This window comes from Podarcis cretensis (assembly GCF_951804945.1).
Source record: "Podarcis cretensis genome assembly, chromosome: 17".
NCBI lineage: Eukaryota > Metazoa > Chordata > Lepidosauria > Squamata > Lacertidae > Podarcis > Podarcis cretensis.
The window spans coordinates 4,399,057-4,426,284 of NC_137187.1; the positions used below are offsets into that span (position 1 = coordinate 4,399,057).

At 43.9% G+C, this 27,228-nt stretch overlaps 3 protein-coding genes across 3 annotated transcripts; 2 read left to right on the top strand and 1 right to left on the bottom strand.

Annotated features, from left to right (window-relative positions):
- Nucleotides 1-5,544: 5,544 nt before the first annotated feature.
- Nucleotides 5,545-6,483, bottom strand: LOC307206119 (olfactory receptor 2A12-like; the record flags this gene model as incomplete). Its single annotated transcript, XM_079958912.1, has 1 exon — nucleotides 5,545-6,483. One exon carries the CDS (start codon nucleotides 6,481-6,483, stop codon nucleotides 5,545-5,547), a length of 939 nt encoding a protein of 312 aa, XP_079815038.1.
- Nucleotides 6,484-17,136: 10,653 nt separating this feature from the next.
- Nucleotides 17,137-25,476, top strand: LOC307206447 (olfactory receptor 2A5-like). The gene is made up of 2 exons (XM_079959732.1): nucleotides 17,137-17,219; nucleotides 24,495-25,476. The coding sequence occupies exon 2, from the start codon at nucleotides 24,517-24,519 to the stop codon at nucleotides 25,444-25,446; it is 930 nt and encodes a 309-aa protein (XP_079815858.1). The 5' UTR covers nucleotides 17,137-17,219; nucleotides 24,495-24,516; the 3' UTR covers nucleotides 25,447-25,476.
- Nucleotides 25,477-25,949: 473 nt separating this feature from the next.
- Nucleotides 25,950-26,882, top strand: LOC307206120 (olfactory receptor 2A5-like; the record flags this gene model as incomplete). Its single annotated transcript, XM_079958913.1, has 1 exon — nucleotides 25,950-26,882. One exon carries the CDS (start codon nucleotides 25,950-25,952, stop codon nucleotides 26,880-26,882), a length of 933 nt encoding a protein of 310 aa, XP_079815039.1.
- Nucleotides 26,883-27,228: the final 346 nt, after the last annotated feature.

The following is a 27,228-nucleotide window of genomic DNA, read 5'->3' on the forward strand; positions in this document are numbered from 1 at the left end:
AGCTTCTTATTACGGCTGGCTTCATAGCATTGTGGAAAAGTTGTTTCCTTAATTGAACCCTTTGTGACTTGTTACAAACATACCTGAGAAATTCTCTGTGCGACATTTGTGCTGCATTTAATGAAGTAAGATGCACTAATGAACTACATCAGAAGTTTAGGACTCAATAGTTTGAGACTAGGATGTGTCTCTAACAGACACATTTTGCCTTGAATATCTATTGTATACAGTTGCCATATTTCAAAAAGTAAGATTCCGTTATTGAGCTTTTTTTTAGGAAGACCCCGAAAATGTTGAGCCATGTTATCTTCAGTTGTGTTCATGTAGAGTAACTCTGAAGCACCGTCCCCATTCCTTCTTCGTGCAGGGAAGCTCTTTTTGATGTAACTTGATGGTACTGATATATTAAATCATCATCTCACCAATGGCTGACCTAAGGCATCATATCAGTGTCGGTCCACTGCAATATTTGCCCCATATCACATTCAATCCGTAATACAGTTCAATCCATTATACATAGTTCTCAGGGTCAACTTACTCTGCCTGGTGTTTAACACCCACCCAATACTGAATTGGATTAGGGTCATTAGTTATGAGCTTCCTTGGCAAATGTTAAAAAACGAAAGCAATTTAAAAATCTAAATAGTATTGCAAAAGTTGGGTGCCTCCCCCTCTCTCTGCTGAGTGGTGGCACACCCCAGGTGTTTGTTCCTTTGGATACATGGCGGAGACTGTCATAGTTTTAAGAAATATGGTTTATTCACCTATTTACACCTTCAGCCTACATGGAGGGAGTCCAGATCTTACAGCACGGTCATTTCAAGAGGGGCTTGTCTGCCACAGCAGTGCAGCCCGCCTTCAGCCTGCCAGCCCAAGATGGATCCCAGTCTTTTTCTTCCTTCTTCTTCTTCCCAGCAATGTTTGCTCAACATCTTGTCACCACTCCTGATGCTGTGGCCCCTGACTGGCTGCTTGGGTGGCCACACACCTTACTTTATGGAGGACAATCCTCTGTTTGAAAGGCTGATAAGTCTTCATCCAGTTAAAAGATGAAACCACAAGAAGGGAGAGCAGGGACAGCCCAACCATTAGGGAAAATGAGGACACCACCAGTGTCCAAGAAAGACTCAACTCAGCTACTGTACATGGAATGGGAGGAGAGCACAGTCTTGTCATTGGTCTCAGGCAGCAAAATGTCTTAGACCAGGCCTCAGCAGGGGCCTTAATGGAGTTGCCCACCAGCTGTTATTAGAGAGTGGACTGCCAGCTGGACCAAGCAGATAACTAATGCCTCTCTTAGAGCACGAGTACTCCCAGGCCTTTGAAATAATCAGGCAGTAAGACTACTTCTTTAAAAAATCCTTCTTGGACCAGAAGACTTGGCAGGGCAGGGGGAACACACTATAGGCTGGTCGCAAATGGTCGCAAATGGTCTTGAGTGAGTAGTTGCTAACCAGCTATTGACATACCTTTCCCGCCCCGACTTGGCCACAGTGATCCATGCAACGGTCATCTCCAGGCTTGACTACTGTAATTCGCTCTACGTGGGGCTGCCCTTGAAGCTGTCCCGGAAACTCCAGCGGGTGCACAATGCTGCAGCGAGGCTCCTCACGGGGTCTCTGCCATGGGAGCATATTCACCCAGTGCTTTTCCAGCTGCACTGGCTCCCGGTGGAGTACAGGGTCAGATTTAAGGTGCTGCTTTTGACCTTTAAAGCCCTTCACGGCCTAGGACCCTCGTACCTACGGGACCGCCTCTCCTGGTATGCCCCACGGAGAGCCTCAAGGTCCATAAATAACAACACCCTAGTGGTCCCGGGCCCTAAGGAAGTTAGATTGGCTTCAACCTGAGCCAGGGCCTTCTCAACACTGGCTCCGGCCTGGTGGAACGCTCTGTCTCATGAGACCAGGGCCCTGCAGGATCTGATTTCTTTCTGCAGGGCCTGTAAGACAGAGTTGTTCCGCCTGGCCTTTGGCTTGGAGCCAATTTGATTCCCTCCCTCTCTCTTTTTTTTCTTTCTTCTTTTCCTTCTCCTCCTGCGATGAGACTACATTTTAATGTTCCATTATTTTAATGTTGTATTTTATTTTTGTTTTTAAGTTTGTAATCATTCATCTTGTTTTTATTATTGCTTGTAAGCCGCTCTGAGCCCGGCCTTGGCTGGGGAGGGCGGGGTATAAATAAAAAATTATTATTATTATTATTATTATTATTATTATTGAATAAGACTGATTTTCTAAGCATTTTAATCAGCATACAGGTATGATTGGTATTGAGACTGCCTTGGTCACCCTATATGATGAGCTATGTTGGGGGAGGAGTGTGTCTCTGGTGGCCCTCCCCCCAAAAATCTGTATGATATATGGCAACCCTATTCTGGGAGATAATCTGAGTTGGGAGTAGGAGATTCGGCTTTGTAGTCACATCCTGGAGGTGGTCCTTGAGAGATACTGCATGGCCCTGTGTAGCTCCACTGTTATTCTCTGGGCTGTTTCACATGTCCATGAAACCACTGACTAGGGTCATTTGACATTTGGGGGATGTGACATAGCAGCCAACTCCAGGCATTGTGGCGGTGGGCACCCACAATCCTGAGGGCGAGATGGCGCCCCTAGAGTGTGATGTCAACAGTTTGATGTTGACATGCAACTCTGCTTCTCCTTTACAGCTCAAGCAAGTATAGCGGTGGATGTTCCAGATTGGTGCCTGGTCTGGGTGATGGACTGGATGAGAGTCAACAAACTGAAGGTTAATCCAGATAAGACAAAGTCATTTTTACTGGTCAGTTCTGCTGTCCAGATGAGTGGATTGTGTCCAGTTCTGGATGGATTACACTCCTCTTGAAGGAGCACATTTAAAGCACGTTCATTCCCTCAATGAATTCTGGGCACCGTAGTTCAACCCTCAAAGAATTACATTTCCCAGAAATCCTTAACCAAGTGCCCAGAATTCTTTTAGGGAAGTAATGTGTTTTGAACGTGCGTTATAGGTATAGAGCAGAGCCACAAAACTACACACCACACAACTACACATTGCGGCCAACACACTAGCGTGTCACAACACACAGTTGGGAAAGCTCTGTTATAGAGTGTAGGCAGCTTAAATTACAAGCTATGTACAGTTTATGAATAATTCTTTTAAAAAAAACTACCCACAAATATTTTGAGGGGAAAACTCTCTATCTATCTATCTATCTATCTATCTATCTATCTATCTATCTATCTATCATCTATCTATCTATCTATCTATCTATCTATCTATCTATCATCTATCTATCTATCTATCTATCTATCTATCTATCTATCTCTATATCTATCTATCTATCTATCTATCTATCTATCTATCTATCATCTATCCACCCACCCCAATGTTACTTTACACTTCCTCTTAGAACATAGTACATAGTACAGTGGTACCTCGAGTTACAAACTCCGCTAACCCAGAAATAGTACCTCGGGTTAAGAACTTTGCTTCAGAATGAGAACAGAAAGCGTGCTCCGGTGGCGCGGCGGCAGTTGGACGCCCCATTGGCTAAAGTGGTTAAGAACAGTTTCAGGTTAAGAAGAGTTAAGTTCTTAACCTGAGGTACCACTGTACGCTCTTTTACTTTCACAAACATATGAGGTAGGTTAGGTTGAAGAAGAGAAATTTGATGAAAGACTCTCAGTTAGTTTCATGGCTAAGTTAACAGGGAGGTAAACAGATGCTAAGTGTTTTTTATGTTTGTGAGTCGAGGACCCGCCACCCGCTAAGAGATAAAAACGAAACAAGGAGACATTTATTTTAGGTTAATGGGCTAAATAAGGCCACAACTTTATTGGTTACAGCATGTGAGTGGTATTGTTCTTGTTGTTTTTTTGAAGATAATTTTTATTGATTTTATGATTACATACTATACATATACACATTAATTTACATTTACATTTACAATTACTCCTAAGAGTTGACTTCCCTCCTTCCTTCTTCTGGCTTTTTAATGTCGTCTCTAAGTTTTTCGTATGATCTTTATCGATTTTGTATATTGTTGTTGTTCTTTCAACTTTATCCGTACAGTGTTTATATACAAATAAATATTTCTGTATGTACACGTCTTGTTTGTCTATATTCATTTACAGGTACAATTAGTTACCTTCATTGTATTTTACGTTTTAATTCATATTGTCATTAACATCCAATAAAGTTTCTTTTAATTCCCATTATGAGGTTTACGTCCATTCTACTGATTTCACTGTTTCCCCTTATCCTATGTATAACATAAATTTCCCCCATTCTTTTTGAAATGTTTCATCGCCCTGTTGTCAAATTTTCCCCGTTAATTTGGCTATTTCCACATATTCCATGACCTTGTACTGGCACTCTTCTACTGTTGGCAATTGTTGTTGTTTCCACACCAGAGCCAGCAGTAACCTCGCCGCTATTGTTGCGTATAGGAACAATTTCTAATCTTTCTTATCAATATCCTCTCCCACCATTCCCATTTGTTGATGCAAATACAACTGGAAGCTTCCCCTGATGTCACCGGGGTCGTGCCATGGCCCTAGCCACCAGCAGGGCATCGGATAGGATCCACAACCGCTGGATCCCTTTAATGGAATACCCAAAAGGTGAGGGGTAGGTGATAGCCACAACCTGCCCTCCAACACACCACACATATTCCAACGCCCAACCGCCAATACCAGAAAAGTTGTGGCGATTTGCTATGAGGTAGGCGAAAAATCAAGAGGTTGGTGCCAATTTGCCAAATGGAAAAAATTCCTACCAGGCCCCCTGGGCAACCAAGGCAAAGGCATTTGTCCTTTTTTCAAGCACTCATTGATCTATCTTTACAAACATTTATGCACATGGATCTGCTTACGTAACTTGTGTTGTACCTTTAAGATAACTGAGCACTGATACAGAATTCTTTCTATTATGTAGACACCAGTCATGTCTAGCTGGAGTGCAAAAGATGATGTGGAATAAGGCCAGGATCACAGCAGCAAATCAGCAGATCTCTTCCTCCTTGGATGCTAAGATAAAGTGGAATGCATGCTCCTCTTAAACAGGATTATAATGTAAACCTGTAGAGCAGGCACCCTCAAACTCGGCCTTCCAGATGTTTTGGGACTACAATTCCCATCATCCCTGACCACTGGTCCTGTTAGCTAAGGATGATGGGAGTTGTAGTCCCAAAACATCTGGAGGGCCGAGTTTGAGGATGCCTGCTGTAGAGAGACAGCATATGCATGACTTTACCCTACATTTACCTTCCTCTCCAGGCAGACTTTTCAGATATTTGACCCTAAACTCAGTATTCTCCTCTGTCCTTTTTCCATATTTTCAGCGCTTTTCCACCCAGCTGTCATTTTGTATTCTCCAGCTGGTGGGACTGTGCAATCTGATTACACTTGCCCCCCCCCACATATAGAGGGACCACTGTTGGCCACAGACCATCTGCTCAAACATTATGTTTTACAAGCCATTGGTGTCCTCCAAGTACAGTAACGTACAGATCATCTCACACCTTGTCACCACGGACAACTAACCCTCATCCTCAATAACATGTCATGCTCCATGAGAGGGTTTGCACCTCTGTATCGCTTTCACCAATGCCCCCTTTACTTCCTTATTCCTTAGACTATAAATCATGGGGTTGAACATGGGAGTGACAACGCTATAGAACAAGGAGATCATTTTGTCATGCTCTGCAGAGTGGCTTGAACCAGGCCTCATGTACATGAACATAGCAGTTCCATAAAACAGTGCCACCACAGCCATGTGGGACGCACATGTGGAGAAAGCCTTGCGCCTGCCTTCAGCAGAACGGATCTTCAAGATGGCTGCTAGGATGCGGACGTATGTGGTGAGTATGAAGGAGAAGGGGCACAGAAGAATGAGGACACCAACCACAAAGACAATGATTTCGTTGAGTCGAGTGTCAGCACAGACCAGTTTCAGCAGAGCCAATATGTCACAGTAGAAGTGGTCAATGACATTTGGGCCACAGTAAGGCATCTGTAGAGTCTGAACTGTGTGCACCATGGCAAGGAGGAAGCCACACATCCAAGATGACACCGCCAGCATGACACAGACTCTAGGGTTCATAATGAGTGTGTAGCGCAGAGGGTGACATATTGCTACAAACCGGTCATAGGCCATCACGGCAAGGAGCACACATTCCGTGATGGCAAGGCCCAGGAAGAGGTAGATCTGAGCCCCACAGCCAGCAAATGAGATGGTCTTCTTTGGGTTCCAGAGATTGGACAGCATCTGAGGAACAGTACTGGTTGTGTACCAGATGTCCACAAAAGAGAGGTGGCTCAAGAAGAAATACATAGGTGTGTGGAGTTGAGAATCCAGCCAAATAAGCATCAAGAAAATCCCATTGCCAGCTAGTGTTATGCTGTAGACCACAGAGAAAATCCCAAAAAGAACAATGCGCATCTTTGGGCTGCTAGAAAGACCCAAGAGGATAAATTCTGTCACTTCGGTTTGATTCCTCATCTTTTCCTGACACTGCAGAGGAGGAAACAGGCACTATGAAAAATATAAGAGCATACAGCAGGGATCCCCAGCCCTTGCGGGCCTCAGGAAACATTTGGGAATCTAAGATGTCATTGTGGGCACTGCAAAATACAATTTCATCAAAGAAGAATTGGCCATGTTCAGACCCCCCACCCAAAACAGGCAAAAATAAAAATGAATCCTGTGTCCAGGATGGAAACCTAAGGAAAACAGAAATAGAACTCCAACCTGTGGGGGGTGGGGTGGGGTGGGTCGAAATCCAAATAAATATGATCTAAACATGTTCTGGAGCATCACATCAACATACCAAATCATTGCTGTAGCATCAAAGAGATGCTACAGCAAATGCTGTCTACCAGAAATTTAATAAAAGAACTCAGCATGGAGTAATAATGCCTCCCTCATATTCCACCAGGCAAATGTATGGTCTGCCTCTACTCCAGGCTATACATCAAGTTAAAAGAAGATACCTCACTTACTCTTCCCCTTCATGGATCACTGCCTTGCCATGGCGAAGGGGCTTGAATAACTCAGAGAAGCTATGAGCTATGCCGTGCAGGGCCACCCAAGATGGACAGGTCATAGTGGAGAGTTTTGACCAAATGTGATCCACCTGGAGCAGGAACCGGCAAGCCACTCCAGTATCCCTGCCAAGAAAACTCCATAGACAAAGACAACAGGCATATAAAAGTTATGACACTGGAAGATGAGCCCCTCAGGTTGGAAGGCGTCCAACATGCTACTGAGGAAGAGCAGAGGACAAGTATAAGTAGATTCAAAGCTGATGAAGCAGCTGGGCCAAAGCTGAAAGGTCGCTCAGTTGCGGATATGCCTGGAAGCAAAAGGAAAGACCAATGCTGTAAAGAAAAATATTGCATAGGAACCTGGAATGTAAGAACCATGAACCTTGGTAAGCTGGATGTGGTCAAAAATGAGATGGGAAGAATAAATATTGACATTCTGGGCATCAGTGAACTAAAATGGATGGGAATGGGCGAATTCAGTTTGGATGACCATCATATCTACTACTGTGCGCAAAAATCCCGTAAAAGAAATGGAGTGGCCCTCATAGTCAACAAAAGAGTGGCGAAAGCTGTACTGGGATGCAATCTCAAAAATGATAGAATGATCTCGATACGAATCTAAGGCAGACCTTTTAACATCACAGTAATTCAACTTTATGCACCAACTAGTGGGGCTGAAGAAACTAAAATTGACCAATTCTATGAAGACTTACAACACCTTCTAGAAATGACACCAAAGAAGGATGTTCCTCTCATTATAGGCGATTGGAATGCTAAAGTAGGGAATCAAGAGATAAAAGGAACAACTGGCAAGTTTGGCCTTGGAGATCAAAACGAAGCAGGACAAAGGCTAATAGAGTTCTGTCAAGAGAAAAAGCTGGTCATCATAAACACGCTTTTCCAAACAACACAAGAGATGACTCTACACATGGACATCACCAGATGGGCAGCATCGAAATCAGATTGATTATATTCTCTGCAGCCAAAGATGGAGAAGCTCTATACAGTCAGCAAAAACAAGACCTGGAGCTGACTGTGGCTCAGATCATCAGCTTCTTATAGCAAAATTCAAGCTTAAACTGAAGAAAGTAGGAAAAACCACTGGGCTGGTAAGATACAATCTAAATCAAATCCCTTATGAATACACAGTGGAAGTGAGGAACAGGTTTAAGGATTTAGATTTGCTGGACAGAGTGCCTGAAGAACTATGGATGGAGGCTCGTAACATTATACAGGAGACAGCAACGAAAACCATCCCAGTGAAAAGGAAATGCAAGAAAGCAAAGTGGCTGTCCAACGAGGCCTTACAAATAGCGGGGGAGAGAAGGCAAGCAAAATGTGAGGGAGATAGTGAAAGATACAGGAGATTGAATGCAGATTTCCCAAAAATAGCAAGGAGAGACAAAAAGGTCTTCTTAAACGAGAAATGCAAAGAAATAGAGGAAAACAACAGAATGGGAAGAACAAGAGATTTGTTCAAGAAAATTGGAGATATGAAAGGAACATTTTGTACAAAGATTACCATTATAAAGGACAAAAGTGGTAAGGACCTAAGAGAAGCAGAAGACATAAAGAAGAGGTGGTAAGAATACACAGAGGAATTATACCAGAAAGATATGGATGGCTCGTACACCCCAGGTAGTGTGGTTGCTGACCTTGAGCCAGACATCCTGGAGAGTGAAGTCAAATGGGCCTTAGAAAGCACTGCAAATAACAAGGCCAGTGGAAGTGATGGTATTCCAGCTGAACTAATTAAAATTATAAAAGATGATGCTGTTGAGGTGCTACACTCAATATGCCAGCAAGTTTGGAAAACTCAGCAGTGGCCAGAGGACTGGATAAGATCAGTCTACATCCCAATTCCAAAGAAGGGCAGTGCCAAAGAATGCTCCAACTACCGCACAATTGCACTCATTTCACACGCTAGCAAGGTTATGCTTAAAATTCTACAAAGAAAGCTCAAGCAGTATGTGGACCGAGAACTCCCAGAAGTGCAAGCTGGATTTAGAAGAGGCAGAGGAAGCAGAGACCAAATTGCAAACATGCACTGGATTATGGAGAAAGCTAGAAAGTTCCAGAAAGACATCTACTTCTGCTTCATTAACTATGCAAAAGCCTTTGACTGTGTCAACCACAGCAAACTATGGCAAGTTCTTAAATAAATGGGAGTGCCTGATCACCTCATCTGGCTCCTGAGAAATCTTTATGTGGGACAAGAAGCTACAGTTAGAACTGGATGTGGAACAACTGATTGGTTCAAAATTGGGAAAGGAGCATGACAAGGCTGTATATAGTCTCCCTGCTTATTTAACTTATATGCAGAATTCATCATGCGAAAGGCTGGGCTGGATGAATCCCTAGCCGGAATTAAGATTGCCGGAAGAAATATCAACAAGCTCAGATATGCAGATGACACAACCTTGATGGCAGAAAGTGAGGAGGAATTAAAGAACCTTTTAATGAGGGTGAAAGAGGAGAGTGCAAAATATGGTCTGAAGCTCAACATCAAAAAAACAAAGATCATGGCTACTGGTCCCATCACTTCCTGGCAAATAGAAGGGGAAGAAATGGAGGCAGTGAGAGATTTTACTTTCTTGGGCTCCATGATCACTGCAGATGGTGACAGCAGCCACGAAATTAAAAGACGCCTGCTTCTTGGGAGAAGGGCAATGACAAACCTAGACAGCATCTTAAAAAGCAGAGACATCACCTTGCCAACAAAGGTCCGTATAGTTAAAGCTATGGTTTTCCCAGTAGTGATGTATGGAAGTGAGAGCTGGACCATAAAGAAGGCTGATCGCCGAAGAATTGATGCTTTTGAATTATGGTGCTGGAGGAGACTCTTGAGAGTCCCATGGACAGCAAGAAGATCAGACCTCTCCATTCTCAAGGAAATCAGCCCTGAGTGCTCACTGGAAGGACAGATTGTGAAGCTGAGGCTCCAAGACTTTGGCCACCTCATGAGAAGAGAAGACTCCCTGGAAAAGACCCTGATGTTGGGAAAGATGAAGCACAAGGAGAAGGCGACGACAGGACAAGATGGGTGGACAGTGTTCTCGAAGCTACCAGCATGAGTTTGACCAAACAGCGGAAGGCAGTGGAAGATAGGAGTGCCTGGCATGCTCTGGTCCATGGGGTCACGAAGAGTCGGACACGACTAAATGACTAAACAACAACAACACTTACTCTTTTACAGACAGGAGGGGAGGTCTGTTTTAAGGCATATTGGTAGAGACATACAATAAAATTGACATAATCCAGAATTGTCTTTGGACAGAGGAGTTGTAGCTGAAACCAAATGGGAGCTGCAGAAGAATAAGATTCTGAGACTGTGTTAAAGTAACACTCACAAATTAGCAGCTGAGCTAAAATTGCTTAAGGCACTGTCATTATACTGGAAAAGTAAAACACATACCGACTTGAATGAATGAGAAACAGCAATCCACTAGACTATCTAGTTCAAACAGCTACATCCTATTCTTGATTAGGTCGGTTTTGTAGAAGACCTTGGATGGGAAACTGAAAGCCATTGGTCTCAAGCCACCCGGAGGCTACAGTAAGTTTTATGGAGAATGCAGCACACAGAAAGAGGTGTTTTCAGTTATTCACATTTTTTAAATGAAAGGTAAACTTTGGCTTTCTCATTACGTACCCAGATTACAGAGACTTGAAAGAAATTGCCAAGTTGTTTCCCCTTCTTGGATTTGTACTATTGATGGCATCCATCAAGACCATAGAACGCCTCTGCCTCGAAATTACTCTGGCAATTATGAACCTAGAAAAGCATGTCAGCAGTGACTCCTAAAACAGTATGTATGTTTACATTTCCTTCTGGGTCCATCCAAATGGGGACTAGGAACAAATTAACAAATTAATCCACAGGGGCAGGAAGAAGAACATGACTAGAGTGCATCTACAGAGGGCTTTGCCAACATTTCTGAGGGATTTCTTGTTCCTGATTTTTGATGTAAACATCCTACTGCTTTAAAGAAGCCTCAGAGATCCCATTCCAAACTAAATTTCTGATAAAACTTTCGAATTCCCTGGGCATTGTGTAATAGACTTTAGTCTAATCTAAACCAACATTTGAAGCAAATGTGGTGGTAGCTGGTTGCCAACTGAGAAGTTAAGGAGTATTTGTTGTTGTTTAGTCGTCTTAGTGGTGTTCGACTCTCTGTGACCCCATGAACCCGAGCATACCTTGGAAACTCTCACTTTCTTCTCAGAGGTTCTCCTTTTTATGTCCATGGAGTTTTCTTGGCAAAATACTGGAGTGGTTTGCCAGTTCCTTCTCCAGGAGGGTCAAATTTAGTCTAAACTCTTGGCTGTGACCTGTCTGTCTTGGGTGGCCCTGCACGGCATGGCTCATAGCTTCCTGGGGTTATTCAAGCCCCTTCGCCATGACAAGGCAGTGATCCATGAAGGGGTAAGGAGTATAAGAGACTCTTTAAAGCTTAAACCATCAGCATATCATTTGGGAAAATTGTGCCTGGATTGTACCAATGGAGGCTACCAAGAGGAAGTTGTGTAACAGGCAAAATCAGGTAGCTACCATGTCATCATGAAGGTTGTGTTATTCTTTTACTAATAACTTTCAGAATCCAGGAAGTCTGTAAACATAAGATAAACTGTATTAACTATTTACAGAATAAAGAGTCTCTGTTCAAGGAAGCCATAGCATCTCTGTTGCTGAAACATTCCTCTACCCAGAGACCCCTTCCAGTCTCATTTTGTTCACTTAAGCAAAAACCATATAAAGTGAAAGTGTGCTCACATCTTTCGCTCCCACAAAAGAAAGGAGCTTATCAACCAACAGTTCTCTATTAGCCTAAGGGTTGACTTCCTCAGCTTTGTAGACCTACAAAGTATAGTTGTGATCTGAGGACCCGATCCCCGCTTGGGGAATGAAGACATGTGGACACAGTATATTAGGTTAATGGGCAAGAAAAAGGCCAGAACTTTATTGATTACAGCACGTGAGAAGGTATTGGCTTAGGCATTGAACCACAGAAAATTTGACTCCACCCACTCAGAGAGGGGTGAGTCTGATGAGGGGTTAACCACCAGTAGGGGGAGCCTGTTGATGCAAATACAACTATAAGCTCTCCCCTGATGTCACCGAGGGTCGTGCCATGGCCCCCCGCCACATAGGGCATCGGACAGGATCCACGACCACTGGATTCCTTTAACGGAATACCCATAAGTGAAGGGGTAGGCGATGGCCACACCTTGCCCTTCCATACACCAACAACACATTCCAATGCCTAACCGCCAAATACCAAGAAAGTTGTGACGCTTGCTACGAGGTAGGCGGAAAAACCAAGAGGCCGGTGCCAATTTGCCAATTGGAAAAAACTCCTACCAGGCCCCTTGGGCAACCAGGGTGACCAACCATGGGTCCATAGCAAGGCCATAGCAAGGCCTACAGGGAGTGGAGGGTGGGTGACTTGCTGGTAGATTGGGAGCGAATGGCGGGGGAAGCTGGCACGGCCGCATTTGAGGGGCTAAACCATGCCCCCGTGGTGTCACCTGATTGGGTGCCCAACTGGGAGGCATGGCGCACCAGCCATGATGACAGGGCAGGGGGCAGGACGCGCCCTGCGTGACTCTGGAATCGTCTCCCGCTCACAATCCCTCCCCTCCGGAAGGAGGAGAGGCTTTAGTATTTCCGCTTCTTTTCTCTGAAAATCTGGACACAAAGGTTGTTGAGCTTTTTTGTGTGGAAACTCAACAAAAAAAATGAGTTTTTGAGCTTTTAAAAAATTTAAAATCGCAAAAATCTGCACTACCAACATGGGCTGCCATACATCCAGATTTTCCAGGACATTTAAGTGATTTCCACCCGGAAGCTGCTTAAGGGACTGAATACCGGTTATGTCTGGAAAATACAGCACCCCTAACCAACTCTGGTTTTGCCCCTGTTTAGGAATCAGTTGAATATCGTCTGTTTGTCCTTCTTCAGCCATCGCCTCATAAGATTGAGAAGCTATTTCTTGAGTGACTACAGCCCATTTCACCCACACTTCCCCATTTTATATATGTACACTATCACTCGGTTGCAGAGATTTACGGTCAAGCGAGTCTCTATCATAATTGAATTTATGTCTGCCTTTCTCTTTCCTTTTCCATGAAGAGGCTGACAAGGACGGAAGCAGGCCTTTTATATTCCTGGGGAGCGGACCCAAGCAAAGGCTACTGGCTGAATTGGACCCACCCTCTAGGAATGGCCCACCCCTCAGCCTGCCTGTGACTGGCCAAATTGCAGGCAGGTTTGAATCCACAAATTGGACTGCAAGGTAGGCTTGCCAGCAGACTCCCCTGGCAGGGCCACCCTCGGGGGGGGGGGGGGCAGAGCTCAAGGAGTCTTGATTTTTGTGTGTGTCCTGTTAGGATTCTTGGGGTTTGTTTTTAGTACATGACAGTGTATGTTTTCATTCCACATTGTGGGCAGTGATGGAGACAGAATGTTTGTATTACTGTATTTCCGTGATGTAGGACTTTTTGTCCTGTGTTCTTTCTCTTTGCTGTTTGAAGCTGAAGAGGAAGGAGCTGAGTTGCAGTGCTCCGAGTGTGTATATGTAAATAGACATAGTTTAGCCAAAATGCTGCGCTACTGAGTCTGTCACGCTGACTGCCCATACTCTGCTGTTCCTGAAGTGTGCTGATGTCTCTGAGGCATCAGTAGCTGTGATGTTCGGGCTGGAGAAAGACTTTGAGTCTTCCAAACGGCCGACTAGGAGGGAGATAACATGCCAACTGGGCATGTGTCTCTGCCAGGTTCCTACTCGCATGTAGGATGCTCCTGACAATTGGTTATGGGCCAGTTCCAGGAGACTCCAACCAGGACAAAAACAGCTCCCGGACCTTTCTGCTGGCACTGAGCCTGCTGTCCTCTGTGGTCCCGATCCTCTGGGCCCATAACCAAATGTCGGATGCCTCCTCGTGTGTAGGACCTCCTGACATGTCCATGTCTAATTTTGCCCCTTTCTAAAAATTGTTTATTGGCGTGTGTTTTCCTTTTTGTAAATCTACCATGAAATAAAATCAGGATTAAATGGTTTTCTCAGGATGGCGGAGGGTGTGTGTGCTGTGTCCTGTTGGTGCGGTGGTGGTGGAAATGCTCTGCTGGAAGGGGACAAAATGGGGGGGGGGTCAAGGATGGTCAGTTGGTAGGAAGTGAGAAATGTCTCTATTTTTGTCAGAGGAATGTTGAAGGGCATGCCATGATTGACAGGGCGTGGGAGGATATTGGAAGAAATCCCTCCCCAGTATCCTCAGCACCAATCTCCCCCCCCACCATCAGGCAACAATCATCCAAGGTCACTGTTGCCTTCCCCGGGGTTTACTGCAACACCCGCCCAGTGTTGTCCTGTCTTTGGCCAGCCCATGTTGCTACAAAAGTTCCATGGACCCCTGAATGTGTATGCACCCAGTTTATCTTGGCTTTTGGTGGAGAAAGGGGTTGACATGTTAAGGCTAATTGCAAATGTATTGAAAAGGAACAGATTATATAATGCAGCAAGAAAGGGGGGGGGGAATTGAAGGACAAGGGAGGAAGGGTGGGAAGTCAACTTATAAAAATTCTTTTAGATTTGTATTAAATTTGAAGTTAAATTGTTAAAAATAAATGATTGAAACTCAATAAAAATTAATTGGCAAAAAAGGAAAAGAAGAAAAAGGAGCAGATTGAGTAAGAATTAATGTTGTATTTTTGTATTTGTGTTTTTATTATTGGGATCACGTTGAAACAAAGGGTGTAAATCATAGAATCGTAGAGTTGGAAGAAACCCAAGGTGGTGTGGTGTAGTGGTTAAGAGCGGTAGTCTCCTAATCTGGGGAACCAGGTTTGCGCCTCCGCTCCTCCACATGCAGCTGCTGGGTGACCTTGGGCCAGTCACACTTCTTGAAGTCTCTCAGCCCCACTCACCTCACAGAGTGTTTGTTGTGGGGGAGGAACGGAAAGGAGAATGTCAGCTGCTTTGAGACTCCTTAGAGTAGTGATAAAGTGGGGTATCAAATCCAAACTCTTCTTCTTCATCATCTAGTCCAACCCCCTTCAATGCAGGAATCTCAGCTAAAGCATCTGTTATGTACTGAGTTGAATAGGATCCAAAATGCAGCAGTCTGATTGGTCCTAGAACAATAGGATCCAAAATGCAGCAGTATGATTGGTCTGCAGGAGCCACCCAATCCATTTTTTTATATATAATAATTTTTATTAGTTTTCCAATTTTAAAACAAAACAATAACAACGACATAAAAACATCCACCAATACAAACAAACACACAAATATAAATTCTTAACCTCATTTTCATAAGCCTCCTTTCTCGGACTTCCCCATACCTCACCTTTTTTGCATCCTTATTTTACAGTTTTTCAGCAACCCTTTTAGCCAATTAAATTTAAAATTGTTATCTTTCTCAATTTCGCCTTAAATAACATTTTCAGCTGCAATTCTGCATCTTCCTTCCCCTTGACATTTTAGCACTCATCAATATTATAACAGTTCTTAAGATAAGCTTTGAACTTCTTCCAGTCTTCCTCCACCGTCTCCTTCTCTTGGTCACGGATTCTGCCAGTCATTTCTGCCAATCCCATAAAGTCAATCACTTTCGTCTGCCATTCTTCCAGTGTGGGGAGTTCTTGTGTCTTCCAATACTTTGCTAGAAGGATCCTTGCTGCTGTAGTGGCGTACATAAAAAAAGTCCTATCCTTCCTTAACACCAATTGGCCGACCATGCCCAAGAGGAATGCCTCTGGTCAGGAGCCACCCAATCCAGCTCCAGGTGGATGTGAATCCACAACCTGATTGGCCTACAGGAGAATCCCGGAATTAGCCAATCACGTGCAGCCCATTGTGTAAATAAAGTATATAAAGCAGATATTGTGGGGGAACTTTGATTCCTCCTCACCACTATGAGCTGAATAAAGAGCATGAAATCCACTCTTGACTCCAAGTATATTTCAGCATCCATGACAGAAGGCCATCCAACCTCTGATTAAAAACCTCCAAGGAAGGAGAGTCCACATCCTCCTGAAGGAGACCGTTCCACTGTTGAACAGATCTTATTTCAGGAAGCCTCCTTTCATGTTGCTTGAAGCCATTGGTTTGAGTCCTACCCTCCAGAGCAGGAAAAAACAAGCTTGCTCCCTCTTCCATGTGACAACCCTTGAAATATTTGAAGATGGCTATCCTATCTCCTCTCAGTCTCCTCTTTTCCGGGGTAAACATACCCAGCTGCTTCAAGCGCTCCTAGTAAGGCTTAATTTCCAGACCCTTGGTCATCTTGGTTTCCCTCCTCTCCACACGTTCCAGCCTGTCAACATCCTTCTTAAATTGTGGTGCCCAGAATTGGACACGGTATCCCAAAAAACAAGAACAGATAATAAAAACAGTATTAAGCATAATATGTTCTCTTAGAATAATTTATTATATTATAATAACTAGTTTTCCTACCAGAAACCCACTTTAAAACAATAACATGAGAACCCATGTTTCATTTAACTAGCTTTGGACTATTCTTCTAGAAACCCTGTGCTGAATAATCACTTGGCCAAACCCAAAATCTTGCTTATTTTTTGCAGTAATAAAGATTGGAAGCTTTGACCAAATTATTTGTTAAAAGCTCAAGGAACAGAAGACTACAAGGGGAACCAACACTGACCATCCCAAAATTTTCTGAGCTTGTTAAGTATCCAGATGACATCATGGACCTCCTAACGGTGCAGCAATAAAATGGCTAGCACATTTGCAAAGCCACGCAAGGTCCAGTATGGTTTCAAATCAGATGGGGGACCATGTGTTGAGATGCCTTCACTGCAGGGGTGGGGTGGATCCTGGGATCCCTTCCAAATCTACAATTCTGTGATACTCCTCCCTATATGATTACCTCCTTAATACTCAGAAAAACAATATTGCACTAGGGAACATACATATCGTGGGATTTGGTGCTCAGTTCAAAAATACTTTAAAAGGGAGTTTGGGACAAGACCTCAGAGGAATTTTGTAGCAAAAAGCTATTTCTGTTTCAAATAAACAGGTTCAATAAGGAATGGGTGTATATAGCATCTACTACTTCATTTCCTGGAACATCCTGTGGGCTAAACTGACCTGATAATAGCCGCACCTCAGATGATGTCTCTCACCCTGGAGTGGTGCCACCCTAGCATCATATGTCTGACATATCCAGGTAAACAACTTTCCTAGGACTAGTGCTTTTTTCCCTTAAAAATGTTTAGGGGTACTCTCATTGAAATAGGTAAAGGTAAAGGGACCAGTCGTGACCGACTCTGGGGTTGCTGTGCTCATCTCGCTTTATTGGCAGAGGGAGCCGGCGTACAGCTTCCGGGTCATGTGGCCAGCATGACTAAGTTGCTTCTGGTGAACCAGAGCAGCACACGGAAACACCATTTACCTTCCCGCCAGAGCGGTACCTATTGATCTACTTGCACATTGACGTGCTTTCGAACTGCTAGGTTGGCAGCAGCAGGGACCGAGCAATGGGAAGGATTCGAACTGCCGACCTTCTGATCAGCAAGTCGCTTCTTGGCCTTTTGGCTAAGATCAAGTGTAGTGTAGGCTCTGTGGTTTAACCCACAGCACCACCCGCGTCCCACTCTCATTGAAATACTGCCCCTCAATGAGGCCAAACTTAGACTCACAAAATGTTTAGGGGTATGTGTACCCCTGCATCCCCCCAGAAAAAAAACACTGTCTAGGACCAAATACAGGCTGCCTGATTACCTATTTCATGAAATGCAGACAGGAAGAGGAAGTGGGACCAAAGGACTCTTGCGAGCCAGCCAACGCTGTTTCCACTTCCCCATCTCCAAATTCCTCTATAAGGCTGGGGAGGGGGGGGTTATTGGGAGTGAACTGAAGTGGAGGAAGGATGGGCAGGGAAAGGGCTGGGCACTTCCTCCCCCCCCCCCCATTGCTTCTCTGCTTCTGATTGTCCCCTTGTGCAGAGGTTCTTTCCTTTTTTTCAAAGGGAATGGGCCAGGAAACTATTAAACAAATGCAATTTGCTGTTGGGCTGTTACTGCAAACCAGAAAGGCAAGAGGAAACATTTTGGTGGGATGCGATTTCCTTTTCTCTCTCGTTATTCTCTCTCTGCCTCTTTTGTCAAATCTCAAATATTCACGTAAGCTTTATACATAAAGTATATCCCACAAAAATTACAGGTGACATGTTAGACTACGGCAGCAGTAGGGAAAACTTAAGGATCAAAAATAGCAAGAAGGGGAGATCAATGCAACACTGTGTTATAGATGTTAGAATTTTGTATAAGAATGTCTAATTGTATGCATTTAAATAGTCTTAGACTAATAAACATTTGTCCCATTTGACCTTTGCTCCAAGTTTCATGAAACGTTTCTGAACAGCTAATTCTAAAATTAGTTCTATAATGGCTTTAGCTTTATCCCATATTTAGGGTGGTCTCACATGCACTGTGGCCCTAACATCATGAGCATTATAACTTCCAAAGCAGAGTGATATAATCATTCTCTGTGTATGCTCATGCATTTCATGTGATACTGCAGAGTTTTGTTTATACTATATTCTGTTCATGACATTTATATCCTGCTTACTAACAGGGTTGTTTTTCATCAACACAGTAGATGTTATCTAGGGCTCACATTCCATCATACAGGATCTTGGAAGCACCACTGGCAAACCTCCCTTCAAAAGGCGGAGATCACAAAGATAGCCATACTCAGATTCTTTTTCACAAAGGGTGGCAAATATATTCCAGCAGCCTTAAGGGTTTACAACCCCTAACCCTAACCCTAACTCCTGTACACTGCAAATGTCTGGCATAATGGGGACCTGCCAAAGCTAGATGGCTTTCAGGCAAAATTTCTATGATCTCTGCTGCAGGTACCCAACTGTGTCCCCAACTCCATACTTCTGTTAGAAGCTGGTGAATGCCCAATTTCAACTAAAGTGTGGTGGGCTGCCCTAAAACACTGGCTCAGGATTTCAGTGTTTGATCTAGGGAAGGGTTTGTACCAACACCTGACCAGCGAGGAATTTGTCAGCAAATGGCAGAAAACCATGGCTAAAAAAGCCACCTCTATTGGTCTATCACCCTCCCCCCCCAACTGTATTACCTGGGTTATGAAGGCGCCCTAAGACGTTAAAGCAAAGATTATGGGATAATGCACACAGTAACTTGCGATCTCAATCACATGCAGTCTGTAGTCTGCTGGCAGTAGGAGTACATGGGCATGTCTTTAAGTTAACATCTTACATTAAAAACCTGACAGTACCAAACTATCGAAGGCTTTTCACCAAAGCCAGACTAAACGCCTTTCCTTCTGCAGTGTTGGATGGCAGGTTGAGAGGAGTTTCCTACCAGGACAGACTTTGCTCGTGTGCTCAAGACATCGATTCCATAAAACATATTTTGTTGCACTGTGCGAAATACGAGCAAGCCAGGGCTGAACTGATATTACCCTTGCTGGTACCTTGCCCAGGAAAATCAGAGGCTCACTATGTCAGGTTCCTTTTTTTTTTTTTTTAAGAATAATTTTTTATTAACCGACCAATCACATCAAATCAAACCAAATTACATAAATTCCAAATTACACAGCCGAATTTTAAATTTTTATTGGGGGTACCCATATTTCAAGTTTTGAAGGGGATCCAATCAACTTCTTGCTTCTTACTGCTGTTTTAATGTCCACAAATCTAATCTTATGATGTTCACAGTACTATCCAATCCTTTCTTACTGTTTTTCCACATCTCTTGTTGTTATTTTCATATATTTTTCCTTTCTCTTTGTGACCTCTGATAATCTCCGCAAGCTGGTTAGAACAGTTTGTAATCCTGTGTGGATATTTTTTTTTTTTATCCAGTAGCCATATCCAGACGTTTTCCATATAACATCACTTCCATACATCAAAACAGTCTTAGCGTCATTAATCTTCACCAATCTGCCTCCTTTCTCAAAACCTCTGAGGAGATTCACTAGGAATGCAGTCTGAAAACAAGTCCTTTCTTCCTCCCGGCTATAAATCCTTTGGCAAGATGGCGACTCTGAATTAATTGCTGCGCCATTCCCAAAAGTTCTTATTGCTTCTCGATCTTCATAAACCGACGATTCTAATGAGGAGGGTTTCTTTTAAATCACATAGAAGGAAAGTAAAAAAGGTCCCCCCCCCCATTCAGTCCTGTTGTTGTCAACATACCCAGCCTTTGGTGTATCTTCATCGTAAAATATTCCTGTTTCTCCAACCCGTCGTCTTCTTTCGCAGAGGTCACTTAAATTAGCAGACTTCACTCCCCTTCTTCACTTGAAATATGTGCATTTGCTTCTTTTGTAATTAATTATTCCAAATTGCTGCAACTAGTGCGCGATCAGAGACAGCGTCCAGGAGAGCTGAGGTCCACACGGGGGCATTCTGCCTAGGGCCCTCACCCCCTTCTTTCGAATTAGGGGGTGATTTATGGGCACAGCAGGCAAGGGCAGTGTTCCCCATTTCCTTGGGGCAACAAGGGAGGCTGCCTACTCCCATAACAGCCTCTTAATTACCCCGTGTGGGTCAGAGAGATGGTTTTGTCGGCCATCTTCCAATGCGCCCCCTAGTGCCCCCCCCCACTATGTCAGGTTCCTATTGAAAGACCGGACAAATGCTAGAACATTAGAAGTGGCAATGTTCTTATTGGTGGTTGCAAGAACCAATGATCCCTATATTCCGAACAAAATGCTTGTTTCACCTGGAGGTAGGCTGCATGAATTGTATATTTCTTTGTAACGATTTGTTGAGTCTCTGGACCGTAATAAAGATTGTTGTTGTTGTTAATGCAAAGAGCTTTAGTAAAATAAATTGTCTATTCCTCTTTGTTGCATGCCATGCAATTGTATCCACAGTTACTGAAAAGCAAGTCCCACTGGGTCCAGTGAGACCCATTCATAAGTATCTGTGCATAACAGTGTATTTTAATATCCCTGTCTTATACTTGGGGTTTGTCCATATCAGAGTTTACTGCACGAAAACATAGTTTGCATGACATTACCCTCAAACACTGCACATCTTGATGCTCTCCCTCTATAAATTTGAGTTTACCTGATGCAGGAATAATCTGCTAAATTGGGGAAAACCGGGGGAAATGTGCTCCGCTTGGGACCACAGATTTTGTTTCGCTGTTTCCATGTGGGTGTATCAATGGTAATTTTAGATACTGCACTTTCCAAGCCAACTACTTCCTTCAGTGTTTTCATTTCTTTTCTGGCTGTGCTTGTAACTTTCCCCAGTGTCCTCCTGAATGGAGTGTACACTTAAAAAAATATTTTTAATGGTTTTGCTTTAATATATAATGTTAATGAACCACAGAAAAATAATAAATTGTGTTTGCCATTCTGCGTCTGAAATAATAGCAATTTAAAAGGCACAGACGTGGGTGGCGCTGTGGTGTAAACCACTGAGCCTTGGGCTTGCCAATCGGAAGGTCGGTGGTTCAAATCCCTGCGATGGAGTGAGCTCCCGTTGTTAAGTCCCAGCTCCTGCCAGCCTAGCAGTTCGAAAGCACCCCAGTGCAAGGAGATAAATAGGTACCGCTCCGGCGGGAAGGTAAACGGCGTTTCCATGCGCCGCTCTGGTTTCGCCAGAAGCAGCTTAGTCATGCTGGCCACATGACCCAGAAAAACTGTCTGTGGACGAACGTTGGCTCCCTTGGCCAGTAAAGCAAGATGAGCATCGCAACCCCAGAGTCGTTCGTGACTGGACTTAACTGTCAGGGGTCCTTTACCTTTACCTTTTAAAAAGATCTAAGTCATAAGCTGATTTGCAACAGGTACAAGGCAGACACAAGAGCACATTTCTTTACAAAATAGATAATTAACTTAATTTACTGCCATGGAATGTGGTGATGACGGCAGCTGATGTAGGCAACATTAAACCAGCTTTCACCAAACTGGAGTGCTTCAGATGTTGTTGGACTCCAACTCCCATCAACCCTGACCATTACCCATGCTGGTTGGGGCTGAAGTTTTTGTCATCCAAAACATCTGAAGGGCACCAAGTTGGGGAAGACTGCTTTTAAACAAATAGACAAATTCATGGTAGGCAGTCCTATCAATATCTATGAGCCATTATACCTAAATGGACTTCTTGTATGGAAGCAGTGTTGGGAACAGATAGGGCTGGGCATCACTCTGCATTGCTTTTGAGAACCTGATAGTATCCGGCTTATGTTGGGAACAGAAAGTGGGGTCAGACACGTACATAGCCTAGTCCTTCAGAGCAGTTCTTATGATGGTATCAGTAAAGTTGCCAAGAAAAGTTAGGTCCTTAAAAGGCTTCTACATTTGTCCTTCATGCTCTATAACGAGAAAAAACAATTATCATTACAAAAGACTGGCCAGGCTCCCCAGGCAATCCAATCAAGTAACCTGCCAGACAGGAGATAAACAAGGACAGGAGAAAAACAACATTCAAATTTCTGTTTAAACCGCCTTTTCTGTGATGTAGGTATGATGTATCTGAGGGGTGGTCTTAGGTTATACCGCTTCTGTGATGTATGTATGATGTTTCTGGGGGTGGTCTTGATCTACAGGGTGGAAATTTCAAAAGACTTTGTAAGGCCTTGCATGCCATTTTTCAGGGTTCCTCCTCCTTTCCTGCGGGTGAGGGGAGCACCCTGTTGCAACAGATCAATAAAGATCAAGCTTACTAGCTGCTTTGCTTCTCAATATTCTCTGGTTGGCCTCTGTTATTTTCTCCTACCAATAGGGAACCTATGTAAGGACTCTATATGGGCTCTTGGATACCCCATAAGGGAAAAGGGCAAATTTTTGTTTACAAGGGCCAATTTTTTTTTTACAACAATAGCTATCAACCATGTCTAGCTCTTTCTAATAATCTCTCTCTCATTCCAGAAATGAGAGCCTGGATGTGCAGCTGCATTGCTTTGAAGCCCAGTTCAAATTAATTTCCAGCATCACCTGCTCTTGAAAGCATTCTAGGTAAACAGTGATAACAGTGGGTTATATTTTTGTCATTACAGGTGAACAAGCCAATCCTCCTTGGGTATTGCAACTTGTACCGCATCCTATACCTTGGGTATGTTTACAATAGAGTAAAAGATCTGTTACAGGTATGATCCCTCTTCATTAGATGATCTCCTCCGCATTTGCATTATTAAATGTGCGGGAAGAAGTGCCTGCTGGTGCCATCCCTGAACTAACATGTTCCACTTGCCCCATATGTTCAGAATGATGTATGAAAAGGGAAGCCTATGTGTGTACAGTTGAACATATGTATCTTCCATGCAGTTGGGAACTCTGATAATGCAGCACTCCAAATAGCATGGACTTAATTCTACCCATGTAGGCTCCCTTCTGCAGACACTTCACCTGATGCATCAAGCTCAAAGACCAGACGTGCAGCATCTCATGCAGGGTTAGAGGTATGACTCTACCACACGGGTGTCAAACACAAGGCCCGCGGGCCGAATCCGGCCCGCCAGACCTCATCATGTGGCCCATGTAGCCGGCGGCGGCCGCCAGCCTTCACCTTTTATTCTTGCTTTTTTTTTTTGACACAAGAAAGCCGCCTTTTCAGCGCATGCGCGGCAGCCTACAAGCCAGAGAACGTCTGCCCTCTAGTGGCGCCGGCCGTTCTACACAGGAAACCTCCACTTTACATGTCCTTTACATAGTCCTACAGATACAACCGGCCCTTTGAGGGTGACCAAACTGCTGATGCGGCCCCCGATGAATTTGAGTTTGACACCCCTGCTCTACCACCTCCTTAACATGTTCGTGCACCCATGGGGGAGGGCTATTGTCTGCATAAGACAAATGCTAGAACATTAGCAGTGGCAAAGTTTTTATCGGTGGTTGCAAGAACCAATGATCCCTACATTCTGAACAAAATGCTTGTTTAACCTGGAGGTAGGCTGTATGAATTGTGTATTGCTTTGTAATGATTTGTTCGGTCTCTGGACTGTAATAAAGATTGTTGTTGTTGCTAAGAGTCTATTGATGATAAGTATGCCCAATACTTTTCATTCCCTTCATTTAAATGCAAGCATCATGCTATTCATTTTGTTCAGAAATGAGACTGTAAGGGCATCATGAGAAATCCTTCTCATTTTTATGAATGTGATTAAGAAAAGACTACCTAGATGCTTATTGCCGTGGTGAGACTCTCCACAGCCAGAAAGAAATTTGCCCAATCCCAATTATCAGGGACACCCCCCCCCCCAAAAAAAAAAAGAAAGAAAGAAAAATTGCTGGGAGGGGGAACTGTCCCAACTCTATTATCAAGGGGGAAAGATAATGGAACATGTAGAGATAAATGATATTTTGTAAGTTTATTTACTCCAAACTAAGACAGAACATGAGTCATCTCAGCTATTAACCCGTTTCATGTTTATAGCACTGAGAGTGAGTAGTATTCTCCACTTCAGACACACAAGCCAGGTGACAGGTTTCATCTCTTTCTTTTGTATAGGAAATGAGACTAGGAAGCTGCTATGAGGAACCAAACATTTGTGGCTGAATTCCTCCTCCTTGGTCTCTCGAAGAGCCTGAAGAGCCGTCTTTTGCTGTTTGGGCTTTTTTCTGTGACCTACACCATCACTCTGGTGGGCAACTCAATCATACTGATGCTCATCTGGCTGGACCCCCGACTCCACACACCCATGTATTTCTTCCTGAGCCACCTTGCCTTTGTGGACATCTGCTATACATCCAGCACAGTCCCCCAGATGTTGGTGAACCTCCAGAGCCCAGGACAAACCATCTCATTGGTTGGCTGTGCCGTTCAGATGCACATTTTTCTGACCCTGGCTATTACTGAGTGCATCCTCCTGGCAGTGATGGCATATGACAGGTATGTGGCAATATGCCACCCACTGCACTACACGTTCCTCATGAACAAGAGAGTATGCATGAAGCTAGCCATGGCAACCTGGATGAGTGGCCTTTTATTGCCAGTGGCACACACAGTCCTCACCTGGCAGTTGCCATTCTGTGGTCCCAATCTGATTGATCACTTCTTCTGTGAAATGCCAGCATTGCTGAAGTTGGCATGTGCTGATACCAAGATTGTTGAAAAGGTCACTTCGGTGGGATGCATCTTCACCTTGCTTATCCCCATCTCCTTTATCTTGATGACTTACATCCGCATCCTGGCTTCCATCTTGAAAATCCAATCTGCCCAAGGCCAGCACAAAGCATTCTCTACATGTGTCTCTCACGTAACAGTGGTGGTGCTTTTCTATGGCAGCGCCATATTTATGTACATGAGACCAGAGTCTAGTCACTCCGCAGATTTGGACAAAATAGTCTCTCTCTTCTATAGCATATTCACCCCCATGTTCAATCCCATGATTTACAGCCTGAGGAACAAAGACATGAAACGGGCCTTGGTCAAAATTCTGTCACAGCAGAAGCTTTGTTGACTGAGAAACTGATTCCAGAGTGGGCTACTTTTTTTAAGTTCATGCTGTTGTATGCTATTGTAACAAATATAAGTTGCTACAAAAGTAGGTGTACTTTGCAATAATATTATTTCTGCTACGATTGTCAAGCAATTAAAGAAAATCTTGCATCAAGAGGTTTCATTTTATCTCTCTGGACTGCACTGCAACATTTTAAAAAGAAAAAGAAATTTGCCCACTCCCAGTCATCATGGATGCCACCACACCACACAAAGAAACATTGCTGGGGGGAAACTGTCCCAACTCTATTATCAAGGGGGAAAGATAATGGAACATGTAGAGATAAATGATATTTTGTAAGTTTATTTAATCCAAACTAAGACAGAACAGGAGTCATCTCAGATATTAACCCATTTCATGTTTATAGCACTGAGAGTGAATAGTATTCTCCACTTCAGACACACAAGCCAGGTGACAGGTTTCATCTCTTTCTTTTGTATAGGAAATGAGACTAGGAAGCTGCTATGAGGAACCAAACATTTGTGGCTGAATTCCTCCTCCTTGGTCTCTCGAAGAGCCTGAAGATCCGTCTTTTGCTGTTTGGGGTTTTTTCTGTGACCTACACCATCACTCTGGTGGGCAACTCTATCATACTGATGCTCATCTGGCTGGACCCCCGACTCCACACACCCATGTATTTCTTCCTGAGCCACCTTGCCTTTGTGGACATCTGCTATACATCCAGCACAGTCCCCCAGATGTTGGTGAACCTCCAGAGCCCAAGACAAACCATCTCATTGGCTGGTTGTGCTGTACAGATGTATGACTTCCTGATCTTGGCCACGACTGAGTGCATCCTCCTGGAAGTGATGGCGTATGATAGGTATGTGGCAATATGCCACCCACTGCACTACACATTCCTCATGAACAAGAGAGTATGCATGAAGCTAGCCGTGGCAACCTGGATGAGTGGCCTTCTATTGCCAGTGACACACACAGTCTTCACCTGGCGGTTGCCATTCTGTGGTCCCAATCTGATTGATCACTTCTTCTGTGAAATGCCAGCATTGCTGAAGTTGGCATGTGCTGATACCAAGATTGTTGAAAAGGTCACTTCGGTGGGATGCATCTTCACCTTGCTTATCCCCATCTCCTTTATCTTGATGACTTACATCCGCATCCTGGCTTCCATCTTGAAAATCCAATCTGCCCAAGGCCAGCACAAAGCATTCTCTACTTGTGTCTCTCACATATCAGTGGTGGTGCTTTTCTATGGCAGCGCCATATTTATGTACATGAGACCAGAGTCCAGCCACTCCCCTGGTCAGGACAAAATGATCTCTCTTTTTTATAGCATTGTCATTCCATTGTTTAATCCAATTATATACAGTCTGAAGAACAGAGATGTGAAAGAGACTTTGATTAAAATTCTCCGAAGGTGCAGAGGACCTTGTTGATCCTCAGGCAAATATGAGATGCAAACCTAGTGCAAGTAGGTACCTATTTATCTACTTGCATGCCAGTGCAAGTAGATAAATAGGTACCACTGTGGCGGGAAGGTAAACGGCGTTTCTATGCACTCTGGTTTCCGTCAGGTGTTCTGTTGTGCCAGAAGCAGTTTAGTCATGACCTGGAAAGCTGTCTATGGACAAAGGCTGGCTCCCCCGGCCTGAAAGAGAGATGAGCACCACAACCCCATAGTTGCCACTGACTGAACTTACTAGGTCAGGGTCCCTGACCATTTTTAAACCTTATAGTAATAGTCCAGCAGGTCCACTGTGGTTGACTCTTTATGGCAGTGTC